This window comes from Hesperophylax consimilis, chromosome 17 (genome assembly GCF_061612785.1).
Source record: "Hesperophylax consimilis isolate HC1 chromosome 17, BYU_Hcon_1.0, whole genome shotgun sequence".
In the NCBI taxonomy this organism is placed as follows: Eukaryota; Metazoa; Arthropoda; class Insecta; order Trichoptera; family Limnephilidae; genus Hesperophylax; species Hesperophylax consimilis.
This window is the reverse complement of record NC_142852.1, coordinates 23209304-23223514: the sequence shown is the minus strand read 5'-3', so window position 1 is coordinate 23223514 and position 14211 is coordinate 23209304. Positions and strand designations below refer to the sequence as shown.

At 36.9% G+C, this 14211-nt stretch overlaps 1 protein-coding gene and 1 non-coding gene across 2 annotated transcripts; both read left to right on the top strand.

Annotated features, from left to right (window-relative positions):
* The first annotated feature begins 4550 nt into the window (after positions 1-4550).
* Positions 4551-5360, top strand: LOC149416273 (uncharacterized). The gene is made up of 2 exons (XM_089641932.1): positions 4551-4832; positions 5058-5360. Exons 1-2 carry the CDS (start codon positions 4551-4553, stop codon positions 5358-5360), a joined length of 585 nt encoding a protein of 194 aa, XP_089498058.1.
* A 468-nt stretch (positions 5361-5828) lies between these two features.
* TRNAK-CUU (transfer RNA lysine (anticodon CUU)) lies at positions 5829-5901 on the top strand. The gene has a single exon. It is a non-coding gene; the product is annotated as a tRNA-Lys (tRNA).
* The last annotated feature ends 8310 nt before the right edge of the window (positions 5902-14211 follow it).

Here is a 14211-nt window from a genome sequence, read left to right as displayed (position 1 = left end):
ATGGTCATTGGGACAAAGAATCTCTTAGTCCTGACGTGTGCGGCTAAGGAGGTTAATAAATCAGTTTCTTCACACAGTCGTTTTGAAAGGGTGGGTCCCCTCCAATTGCCTAATAATATTATACAAGACGCAATTGCAATGAAATTATCATTAACCTAGAAGGTCAGTTTCCTGATAATTATTATAATTGACTTTGACTTCATTACTCTCTATGAATAACTTTACTAAAATATTTTGTCAACACATGCTTTCGTTTTATCCCTTTTCCATACTCTGTTTAACACACGTTGTTAATTTTATCATCTTATACTTGTGATAGATTTTGGTTAGTGGTAATACCAATTATTCATCGCTATTTGATAGCAGTCGTTGTTACCAATCAAACTGACCGACCACGGTTCTTAAATTAGTTCTATGGAATATTCAAATACATAATTGCGCTGTATCTAACGCGACCTAGCTTTACTTTACCCAATCGGTACACCTAACTTAAGTAATCTATTTGTGTGTTTTGTAAGGAACGTTTAAACTAATACATCAAACTAATACGTCAAGACGTCAAACATTCTATTTTAAGTCTAGTATTCCAAGGGCATTGGTTAAAAATAATCGCAGATTACAGATATTTGTTAAAGGCAGAACTACAATACGGTTTTATCTTTAGTTATTGAGTTATCTAGTTACCTGACAATCGAAGACAATTTTTTTAACCGTTTTCAAACTTCTTAACTTCAGTCTAAGATACAGTCGCAATTATATCCACATTTCGAATTAGGTGTTTTGACGACTATACGACGTCATTGGTTTGACAAATTATTCCAAGCGAAACCAAATGTTCAAAGCTTATTCATATAGTTCCGTTACATTACAACTATGTTCTGTTTCAGGTTTGTTTGTTTGGGCTTGAAACAATTACCAAACGCTACCACTGCAGTGCCATGGATCTACTAAATCCAGAGACTGTTACGATCAAGACGGAACTAGGACCCCAGGAAAGAGGCGGAGGTGAAATTTCAAATACGGATATAGATGTCGACCTCCCAGATGTAAAGAAGGAATGTTTGCAATATGCGGAAAGTACGCAGACAGCCAGTTAGTTGCCATGCATATTTACAAAATATTAAACTCGGATGTTCAGAATCCATGTCCTTTATGAAATATCGTTCAAACAGGACAATTGCGTGTTCACTACTTCCTCTCTTGTTGCGTATAAGTATATTTGGTATTTACCTTATCACTCCTTTGACGCCGAACAAACTCCGCACTTAAGTTACTCAAATCACTGAAGCTGACATCTGGGAGCATTACTGTTTCTTAAATTAACCTAGTCTCTTGGGATGGTTTGTGTCACTGAATTTGAACAATTCAACAAATTTCAAAGTTCACTTTCAAGTTCTTTTCAACATTTTTTGTACATCGATCTGTTGCAAGATCCATCTTGGTCAACTTACACCAGAACAATAAATCACTATACAAACCAACACAAACTATTCACAATACCCGAGCCAAAAACAAAGAACTTCTTCAAACTCCTTTTGCTAAAACCTCATTCGGACAAAGACATTTTAAAAACATAGCTTGCAAACTATACAATACACTACCAACTACGATCAGACAATTAGAAACAATGACAAAATTTAAACACGAAATAAAGAAATGGATTGCAATCACTGGGCGTCCCACTATTGCAAGCATATGTAAACCAAATTGCACATAGACAACAAGTACTATTTACACACGACCAAATTCAAACTTAATTAAAATGATCTATTTATATTTTCCCACATACTAATAATGAACACAATCTTAACAGGATTAACCCAATCGTTCTTTTGATTGTATTGAAATTATTTTGTATTATTTTTATATTTTGTATTTACACTTAGTGATATTCACTTAACTATATGTATATATATCGATGTACTCTATGTCTGTCTCGACACAGGTTTACTCTAGTGAGACAGGCATCGAAAAACCACTTATAAAAAACTTTATATAGATAAATAAATTAAATTAAAAAATCGATGATTAATAAACTTTATTTAATTTTTTCAGGTTGCTTTAAAGTGGAGTCTGTTACCAGCAAGGCGGATCTTCGACCCCGAGAAGAAAATAGAGGGGGACTTACTTATACGGAAATTGACATAGACCTGCCGAATATTAAAAAATATTAAAAAGGAATGCCTAGAACGTTCTGAAAGAGTTAACCAGAGAGCAGGTAAAATCATTTTTTTAAATAGTTCGGTGAATCTATACAAAAGCGGCCCAAACTGGAAATTCTATATGCTTATAAAGCATATAGAATATTTATAAAGCATATAGAATATGAATTTTCGCAGGTGAAAAGAATCTAATACGGGAAGTATTTTTACAAAAGTTGCACTTAATCCATTATGTCTCCTAAACTAAAACAAAACGTCAGAAAGTTATTTCCATAAATAATTCAACAGTACCCAAAAATAATGTCATATATAACTATTTACTATCTTCAATAGTTAAGTAAATTCGAATAAGATTTGTAAAAATAAAATAAAATTGAATTATTTTGCTAAATTTAATAAACTCATTCCTAAGACAGAAAATAAATTAAATTTCATGGAAGATTGTAATTTGAGAAAAAAAAAGTTTTTGATGCTAAGCTACCTCATGGATATCGTGGAAAAATAAATATAGTTTTGTCATTAGAAATTTACGATACATTGATTCATGTTTGAATTGTGATGCAGGCAAGACATATGCTTGTGTACGACGTCCTCTCTTGCCGTATTTACACATATTTGGTATTTGCCATAAAATATGAATTTGCTGGAAACTGCTAAACTACACCACACTTTAAGCTTGCTGAGTTGTTTTTTGTAAATACCGCATCAAAGTCAAAACTGCTCCGTACCATCTTGGGGCAATTGGAGTATGTTGTGAGGCTGATGGTAAAGGGAAGGGGAAGGAGATAAAGATGTGGAAGTTGAATAAACATGGCCAAAGCTATTTCAGCCACGTTTCATTGGAAAATTATTTTCATAAGAATATATCTATACCTAAATATTTTTAATCTATTTATAGTTATATTCTATCGGTATTTTATATGTTTAAACCCGGGCGATACTTAGAGTATCTTCAACTTAGGGAAGTCAAAAGTGAGATTTACCTGGCTATTCACCTCTTGTCACCAAACACGGCCAAAGCCATATTAATCAACATTTCAATTGTGACTTGTGTCTTTACTCCTGGACGATACTCAGAGTATCTTCCACTCAACATCCACTGCAACGTGGCGCAAGAAGGTTGTATATTATTTTGAAGGATAAAATTGTGAAATAACACAAACTAATCGAATAATATTTAGTTGAACCCCGACCACCGGATTACTAATCGAGAGCCTTACGGCTCGAATTCGGAAATCGCCATTTCTACCATAAGGTTCCCGGTTTTCACCTCATCTTATTTGGAACATGAACATTTTTTTGTATTATAATGCATTTATCATAAATAAATATTGTTGGAAGAAAACATCATTCTATCGACTTTTAACTAGCCAACTACAACTGGAGGTGCTCAAAATGGTTTTCCGTTCTTGAAGGATAAGTATGGGAATGCATGGGAAGCAGACATCTGGGGTCATTCCGATTTCCTAAATTAACCTCAAAGTCACAAATTCACGCTTCCACATTGTTAATCAATTAAATCTTCAATCGTAAAAACATGTTTAAATTTCAAGTTAATTTAATTAAAATAATACCTTTTATGTATATCAATGTCCAACGTATGTTTCGTTTCTTTGTTATTCTAGGTAGCATTATTATGAAGACTGTTTCCAACAAGCCAGAACTTCGACGCCGAGCAGAAGATGAAGGGGGATTTTCTTACATGGAATTTAATAAAGACCTACCGGGTGTTAAAAAGGAATGCTTAGAAGTCTTTGAAAGAATTACCCAGACACCAGGTAAAACCATAAGATTTAGATATTTCTGCTCTACTGTTTTTCTACTTTTTTATGAATTTTCTAATGTAAGTGGAGATAATAAGTTACACTTAACCCTTTTTGTCCGTATTCTTTTCCAGATTTGTCGCCAGATCTTAAGACGCATCCTAGGGGAAACTCCAGCCATCCTATGTCAAATTTTAAACCCCAATTTCGCACTCATACTGGAGAAAAACCATTTTTATGTTCTGAGTGCAACTATTCATCTTATCGGAAGGGCGTTTTGATGAGCCACATGTTGACTCACACTATAGAAAAATCTTATTCATGTTCTTTGTGCAACAATTCATTTACTCAAAAGAGCAGTCTGACCAGTCACATTCTGACTCACACTAAAGAAAAACCTTTTTCATGTTTGAAGTGCAACTACTCGTGTACTCAAAAGAGATTATTGACGAGCCACATGCTGTCTCACATTGCGGAAAAACCTTTTAAATGTTCTTGGTGCCACAATTCATTTACTCAAAAAGGCCTTCTGAGTAGCCACATGCTGACTCACACTGGAGAGAAACCTTTTTCATGTTCTGAGTGCAATTATTCATCTCATTGGAAAAGCGCTCTGATTAGCCACATGTTGACTCACACTGGAGAAAAACCTATTGCATGTTCTTGGTGCAACAAATCATTCACTCAAAAGGGTTATCTGACGAGCCATATGCTGACTCACACTGGAGAAAAACCTTTTTCATGTTCTTTGTGCAACAAATCATTTACTCAAAAAGGTCATCTGATCAGGCATATGCTGATTCACACTGGAGAAAAACCTTTTTCATGTTCTGAGTGCATTTATTCATCTCATTCGAAAAGCGCTCTGATGAGCCACATGTTTACTCACACTGGAGAAAAGCCTATTGCATGTTCTTGGTGCAACAAATCATTCACTCAAAAAGGTTATCTGACAAGCCATATGCTGACTCACACTGGAGAAAAACCTTTTTCATGTTCTTTGTGCAACAAATCATTTACTCAAAAAGGTCATCTGAGTAACCACATGCTGACTCACACAGAAAAAAAACCTTTTTCATGTTTGAAGTGTTACTACTCATGTACTCTAAAGGGAAATTTGACGAACCACATGCTGACTCACAGTGGCGAAAAACCTTTTTCGTGTTCCAAGTGCAACTATTCATGTACTCAAAAATGTCATCTGAGTAGCCACATGCTGACTCACACTGGAGAGAAACCTTTTTCATGTTCTTTGTGCAACAAATCATTTACTCAAAAAGGTCATCTGAGTAGCCACATGCGGACTCACACTGGAGAGAAACCTTTTTCATGTTCTTTGTGCCACAAATCATTTTCTCGAAAAGTTCATCTGATCAGGCACATTCTGATTCACACTGGAGAAAAACCTTTTTCATGTTCTTTGTGCCACAATTGATTTCCTCGAAAAGGTCATCTAATCAGGCACATGGTGATTCACACTGGAGAAATACCTTTTTCATGTTCTGAGTGCAATTATTCATCTTATTAGAAAAGCTCTCTGATGAGCCACATGTTGACTCACACTGGAGAAAAACCTATTGCATGTTCTTGGTGCAACAAATCATTTACTCAAAAATGTCATCTGAGTAGCCACATGCTGACTCATACTGGAGAGAAACCTTTTTCATGTTCTTTGTGCAGCAAATCATTTACTCAAAAAGGTCATCTGAGTAGCCACATGCTGACTCACACAGAAAAAAAACCTTTTTCATGTTTGAAGTGTTACTACTCATGTACTCAAAAGGGAAATTTGACGAACCACATGCTGACTCACAGTTGATAAAAACCTTTTTCGTGTTCCGACTGCAGTTTTTCGTGTTCTCAAGAGAGATATTTGTATAAACACGTGCGTATTCATTATTATGCCCGGATATCTCAGTCGGTAGAGCATGTGACTCTTGATCTCAGGATCGTGGGTTCGAGCCCCACGTTGGGCGCCATTGTAATAGAATAATATGGCTAAAATTAATAAAGAGGCATTGGTGCGCTATTGTTACAGAGTAATACACAACACAAAATATCACTTATAGACCGGTCAGACAAGCGTACGAAGAAAACATAAAAACTCCGACGATAATCACTACCTTTGGACAAAGACACCATAAATACCACGCTATTAAAGCATTCAACAGTCTTCCACTTGAAACAAAAATTGAGGAAAATAAAAATAAATTCAAACACAAAATAAAAAAATAGATTAAAGAACAAAAAGACAATATTACCAAAATTCTATAACATAAAAAAATAAAACATATACACGCAAAACAAAAAAATATATAAAACACGCACAACCACATAAATGCCGATTTACATTCTCTTTTAATATTTTTCTTTTAGTGTGATAATTATATTTTAATTTTTAATCTTTATTTTAATGTTGTTTTTCTTCACTTTTTTCAAATGTATTAATTCTTATATTTTAAAATGGGGGCCTCAGCACGTGTTAACAACCCAGTGAGGCCAACATTACTGAATTAAAATATGAAATATTGTAAAATAATGTATGAACAATAAAAAATAAAAAAAGGATCGTTTATGTTAATTATGCCAATTATGCTATTGTAACAGAAAATATAAGTTAAGAACAACAAATACCAATAATATCATAGTTTGAGGTAGGTGTGAGATAGATAGTATTGAAACAACTTAAGTATGTCACAAGAAATCATTTATTGTCAAAGAACGAAACAATGATTATTTTAGTTTTTATTTAGGATTTGATTTAACCAGAACATGAGACTCATAACTTAGGATAGATAACAATATCTCAAGGTGTGTGCTTCGAACGAAGATCACTAGCACAGTTGGAATTAAATGGTAGCAATTTTATAAGTTAGTTAGTAACAAAGAAATAAAACGATTATAATCTAACCTGTTTCATAATAGGGCGCCATGCGACTCATAGATTTGTTCTGCAAAATTTATAAAGGATAACGTGATGACCAGCGATTACAACAGATAGCTAAACAGGAACAATATGTCCGCAAGATTCCTCCCATAATGTCTCCTGGAGAAATCGCTCCAATCCTTCTAGTTTTAAAGTGTTTCCTTGACCGCCGCCCGTTTGGTACTAGAAGTGAGTCGTTCGCGAACGAGTCGGCTCAGTGAGCCGGATCTCTACACGGATCCGTAAGATCCGGTTCCTAAATCAGCCGCTCACTCGTTCGCGGATCAGTAGGGACTCACCCGTTCGGGAACGTTGAGCCGGTGACCCGCTTCACTCGTTCGCGAACGGTGAGCCGGTGAGCAGGTGACCCGCCATACCCGAAGAGCCGACTCACCCGTTCGCGAACGAAGATTCGCATACATCGTTCAACGGATCTCACGGCTCGCGGGTCACTACTGACGTACTGATCGGATTGATCATAGCTACAACATAATAATAATAATATTGGTATTCCCGCTTGGATAACATTTTAGTTGTTGTGTCGGCACTTATTTAGTTTACTATAACAGGAACAAGGACGAGTTATATTATGTTCATTGTTTATTTTCAGTTAATCATTGATATCTAAATAATCGTAAAAAAAAGTAATGTTGGTGTTGAGTACTTACATGAACCACGTTTTTAGCTATTATTCTCACACCGAAGTATTTTGTTTCACAACACATTTTTTATATTATTTTCACACTTATTTAGGACACAATTAATGTTAAATAGATTTGTTTATTTGAATTGTTCTATATTTTAATACGATTCACCAATTGATTTTTAAAATTAATTTAAAGAAATTTTTCGATAGTATTAACATATATTATAGATTTTAATTTAAAAATAACACATCTGACAATTTTGAGGATTTCATTCTGGACCTTTTTTGGGTGAGAGTTTGACCTGCTTTCGAAAATATTCTTTCACAGGGCACTGAGGTTGCTGCTATACATAGGTAGTCTTTTTTTTAACTAAAGCCGGGGGTAAATAGCTTTTCTTTGGTGCCACCAGTCTAAAAGAGAGTCCTCGTGGCGATAGATGAGTGGTTAAGATATGTATTTGTCCAATTCTATAATGCCTGCAGCGGTAGAATTATGTGAAACTTAGTACTAAAAATGATTTTAATCAATGAATAAACAATTGTAACTGTAACCTCACAATGTTGTAATAGTGTTGAAGCATTTTTCTTCTATGTAAGTGAACTATATTATTAAGAAAATGTATTTTATATAAAGTCAACTAATGGTGAATGTTGATAGATTTAAATAATGTCTACTACCTAAAAATATTTTTATCTAGTTACCGCTACTCATCAATAGATGGCAATAAGTCCAAAATTCCAAAACAAAATAATTTATATAGTTAATAGTCAACAGATGGCAATACAAACAATTTTGAATGATAATCTGTAAACACGGAGAACGAAAATAAAACTACTTGAAAAAAATCCTGACCCATCTACAAAATCATGTATGACCCCAAGATCTTAACCAGCACGAGGAGGGAATGTCTTATGATTCTTACAATGATAGCGAGGATGAAGAAAAGATAGAGGCATGTAAGGTAAATAATGCCCTGACAAACGCACGAATAAAAATAAATTGTATAAAGGCAACGATCATAGAAGGTAAAGGAAAGATAATAATAAGCCAATTTTTTTTTTGTAAATTAAGGCATGGACTCATTATTCGACATTTTAGCCCATTTAGTAGCCGAAAACAATTAAATGAACGGTGAACAAAAAATATGAACGAAGTTAAAAAAATTATACAGGAAATTAATTCATTGTTTGTCAACATGAGACATAAAAAATATTGTTCCTGAAACTTATGCATAATAAGATAAAAAACCACGAGCCCGTTGTAATAACCAAACCAAAAAATAAAGATAATGAAGAGAATAAGGAAACTGAAAATGAAATATAAGTGTTGGTTTTTTTTTTTTTTTTTTTTTAAAATTTAATTTAATTTAATAATTTTATAATAATTATTAAGTTCTGCAAGTATTTCTGTTAATTTTCCAGTTTTTTATGTGACAGCTCTTTCGGCTTTTGAGGCCATTATCAAACTGTCTTTGATTTATCTTAAATTTACTTAAAAAAATTAAATGGAGTTCTACAAATTAAACACCAAAACAATAAATAAGTGTTGGTACCTAGCATTATTACCGACACCTTTCCTTTTGATCTCCTTTATGAATAACCAAACCAGCCCAAGTTGCCGCTTGTGTTATCAGTGATAAGTGCGAACGTGGAGATTACCGGTTCCAAAATCATCGTAAAGAGTGCCTGAACAATTTTTGTATGTTTATTTCATAACGCTACCCAACTTTTAAAAGACATTGAATGAACAATAAATTAGAATTAAGAAAAAGGACAGTTAATTTTAAGAATTATAAATTAAGACTTGTATTAAACCTAGATTAAAACGAATCCTCAACCTTATACACTTTTTTTAAAATAAATGTTTAAAAAAATTGTAACTACGTAACTTCTTTTTATTTTTACTCGTTCCTCCTTTTCTTTTACATGCATGGTGTTAATATTAGACTCCCCTAAGTAAAGTTGTATCAACTGTTTTTAAGAGATGAGATTAGTTCTATAACTTCTAGTAGTGGGAGTGAAAGGAAAAAGGTTTTAGCTGAGGTTAACGACAGGTATTGTTTGCAAGATCTTTCTCCGAGTCGTTGTTTTTGGCTAAAATATTTTTTGCTAAGTTAGGTCCGATATTTTTTCCGGGTCAGAGTTGACGTGTATTGTTTGATCTTCGATATTAATCTTAACAATGGGTGAGTTGGTTTTAATTATAATGGCAATATCTTTAATGATATTCCATTTTTTTTGTCGTCGGAAGCTTCACTGGTTTGTTTTTGGTAGTATTTCATTTTAACGTTGTCAATTATTTGTTACAGTTATTTCTATAGCGTTTGAAGAATAAGAGAGATGCATAATCGTTGGGATGTATTCTACAGGCGCTGTGAATCTTATCACGCTTTCTGATACAGTGGAGAATATCAGCAGTGTGTTCCGTCACGCCGGTTTGCTTTTGACAGTCCATGTGCTGACCAATAGTATGGTCAAATTATGAACTGTACAGTTTGAATTCACACACGTCAACTATAATCACGGAGTGCCGTGAGCCGACAAAGGCGGGCTTACTACCCTAAAAATATATATTATAACACCTCAAATATTATGGTCAACTATTTCCTAAGCATATAATAACATTTTCTAGTAAACCCAGGTTCAAAAGTAACTAGAAAAGGAGTCGGTTCCATATCGGTTGCAAGTAACTGGAACCGCAGTACCAACCCATTTATATGGCGGGTGAGTTATTTGTAAATAAAGATTTAAAAATTATTGTAGCAGAGTAAGTACGATTATACAATTACTAGATGACATGTACCCGGCGTTGCTGGGGGTTATCCTTAGGAGATAGATATATTATATACCATGGCCAACTTTTCTGTAGGCCTTTTTAAGATATACAATTCCGTAGTACATTATTCTGATGCATCTCAGAGGATTTAGCCAGCGTTAGCAATGTAAGCGCCCGAAAATATTTTTTTTCGTCTTGATTACAAAACATCGACTTTTAAACATAATACGCATGTTATATATAAACCTTCCGGAAAAAAATCTCTAAATGTTATTGAAAACGCTATCAAAATCCGTTGCGAAGTTTAGAAGAACTTAGCGCACAAACAGACAGACGCGGATAGGCCTGTGCCTGTGCTGGCGCAAATGAAATAGTCCGTTCCGGCCGCCGACCTGTTAATGCGCCAAGAATCTAAATCGCTCTCAGTACCTAACACAGCGTCCTTGGGGTTAGAACTCCACTAATCGCAACCAGAGTAATGGAATTGTTAGAAATAATTGATAAAACACACAAATTTGCGGATTTTCGAAGTGAACTTTTTATTTTTCCTATTTAATATTTTTTTTTTAATATTTTTATTTATTTTATAAAATACAGTATAATGTTTAAATTTACATAGTAAGAACATATTTCAATAAAAATTAACATGTTTACCTTTACAAGAGTCTAAAACTCGTGTGTAAAGGGAAAATAATAAAAACTTAACATACATATGTAAATAGAAGAAAAAAAGAATCATAAAAACATATAAAGTGAAGAGATTTTAGTTTTTTTATATAATAATTTATAAAATAATTTAGTGAGATATCATCGTCATTCTAATTCGTTAAATTATTTATTGTAGTGAGGTTAATTTTATTTTTAAATTTATTAAAATCCGGTTCTAATCTCATCTCAGTCGTTAATTTATTAAACCATACCACTCCAGTGTACGTGTAATAGTGAAAATTATATTATATAATTGCCTCAGCGAACATGGTGGTGACCGCAGCCTACCAGCACCAAGCGCCACTCCTGAGTGAGCGCTGGGCCCAAGCTCACTTATAGCCACGCCCCACATAGTTGTCCTAAATCGGTAATTTATTTTTGCATTTTCACATATCTATTGTAAAATAAATTTGTATATTTTTATGGGACGTTTGGGACAAAACTAACCTCCCGAGATAGTGGAATAAAAATGAAGATTATTATTATTGTAGCGATAAAAGCGGATTCGGTGTGGTTCGATATAAACAGTAGTTGTTTCAAAAGGAACTAGTAAGGGGAACGCGAAAGGGAATGACAAGTACAATCGCACACAGAGTAACAAATTACTCGGAACTGGCGTGAACAATCTCGATTACCAGCATATATTTTCATCAGTAAACTTCTTCTAACTGCCTGCTAACCTACCTGCTGACCTGCCTGCCGACCTACCTGCTGACCTACCTGCTGACCTTCCTGCTGACCTACCTGCTGACCTACCTGCTGAACTGCCTGCTGACCTTCCGGCTGACCTGCCTGCTGATCTACCTGCTGATCTACCTGCTGACCTGCCTGTTGACCTACCTGCTGACCTACCTGCTGACCTGCCTGCTGAACTGCCTGCTGACCTTCCGGCTGACCTGCCTGCTGACCTAACTGCTGACCTACCTGCTGACCTACCTGCTGACCTACCTGCTGACCTGCCTGCTGAACTGCCTGCTGACCTTCCGGCTGACCTGCCTGCTGATCTACCTGCTGATCTACCTGCTGACCTGCCTGTTGACCTGCCTGCTGACCTAACTGCTGACCTACCTGCTGACCTACCTGCTGACCTACCTGCTGACCTGCCTGCTGAACTGCCTGCTGACCTAACTGCTGACCTACCTGCTGACCTACCTGCTAACCTACCTGCTGACCTGCCTGCCGACCTGCCTGCTGACCTACCTGCTGACCTTCCTGCTGACCTACCTGCTGAACTGCCTGCTGACCTTCCGGCTGACCTGCCTGCTGATCTACCTGCTGATCTACCTGCTGACCTGCCTGTTGACCTGCCTGCTGACCTAACTGCTGACCTGCCTGCTGAACTGCCTGCTGACCTTCCGGCTGACCTGCCTGCTGATCTACCTGCTGATCTACCTGCTGACCTGCCTGTTGACCTGCCTGCTGACCTAACTGCTGACCTGCCTGCTGACCTACCTGCTGACCTACCTGCTGACCTGCCTGCTGAACTGCCTGCTGACCTTCCGGCTGACCTGCCTGCTGACCTGCCTGCTGATCTACCTGCTGATCTACCTGCTGACCTGCCTGTTGACCTGCCTGCTGACCTACCTGCTGACCTGCCTGCTGACCTACCTGCTGACCTTCCTGCTGACCTGCCTGCTGACCTGCCTGCTGATCTACCTGCTGATCTACCTGCTGACCTGCCTGTTGACCTGCCTGCTGACCTACCTGCTGACCTGCCTGCTGATCTACCTGCTGATCTACCTGCTGACCTGCCTGCTGACCTACCTGCTGACCTTCCTGCTGACCTGCCTGCTGATCTACCTGCTGATCTACCTGCTGACCTGCCTGTTGACCTGCCTGCTGACCTACCTGCTGACCTGCCTGCTGATCTACCTGCTGATCTACCTGCTGACCTGCCTGCTGACCTACCTGCTGACCTTCCTGCTGACCTGCCTGCCGACCTACCTGCTGACCTACCTGCTGACCTACCTGCTGACCTTGTTAACCAAATAATGCGTCACTTTGTGACAGATTGTGGACCCCGCAAATCAACTTTGACTCCCGTCCAGGGGAGTCTTGGACGCCAAACTCTGACTAAATCAGAGTATGTTAAAATGCGGAGAGCACGAATACCCCGTCTCAGAGCATGGGCAATTGATTAATATGACATTCCTGTAAGGGTTTTGATCAGGGTTTCTCTACAAATAAAAACCAGAGGTAGGTAGATAATTGTGAATATTCTATTGTGCTCATAAGTATTTTTACAAATTAAAAAAAGTAGGACTCACCCCGGGACCATTAGTACACTTTCCCTACTCTAAACTAACTATGAATCATCCACGGCGGTAAATCTGCAGTTGAAGAGGCCCATCTCGCCTCCTCGTGGTGATTTTGACGCCTTGTACTCCGCGGCATCAAGATAAAGCGTCCTCCGTGACGACCAGCTGGTAGGAAGGGACCCTTAGACCTTCTGTGTGCGTGATTATCATCCAGACTTCCAGCCGATAAGATTGAGAGCCCGTATCGTGTTGGCGGTGCATCCGTTTTAAATATGTTCCCGACGGGAAATCTCTTGCTGCAGTTATCTAAACTCGCGGGCGTAACGCCTACTCAGTAGAACGATTCTTTTGATTAATCCGGAACATTATATTAAACATACGAGCCGGGCCGGCACTGATCTCGTGTTTAAAATCCCAGTCCAAAAATCTCGCTTATTACGCGGATGAATGCAGAAATACTTTTTAATTAATAACTTGACATTTTCTTCGCCCGAATGTCGTCAATTCCGAACTTCTTATTACATTAGCACATTTGCAATTTTAAATTCTGTGACTGTCGTTTTAACAGCGGGCCGCACCATCCGCTGTCCAAACCAGAGTGCGGAAACGGAAAGACAAAACAGGCCGGCCACGCTCTCAACATAGTCGGCCTTCCATAAAACACTTGTATACTTATGTAAACACCACTTTTAATTAGTAATAATCTAATTATTGAGTCATAGCCAATGGCTTCTTTTTCAAAATAATGACAATTACCTTAAAATAAGAATTTTGTAAACCATCTTTAGCGTATATTTTTCAGATTTATCTTCAGATCTGAAATCGCATCCTGTGGAAAAACGATTTTCTTGTGACGATTGTAACAAATCCTACCGTGGTATGTCAAATTTTGAACTTCACATTTGCACTCATACTAGAAAAAAACCATTTTCACGTTCTAAGTGCAACTATTCATTTTCTCAAAAAAGCAGT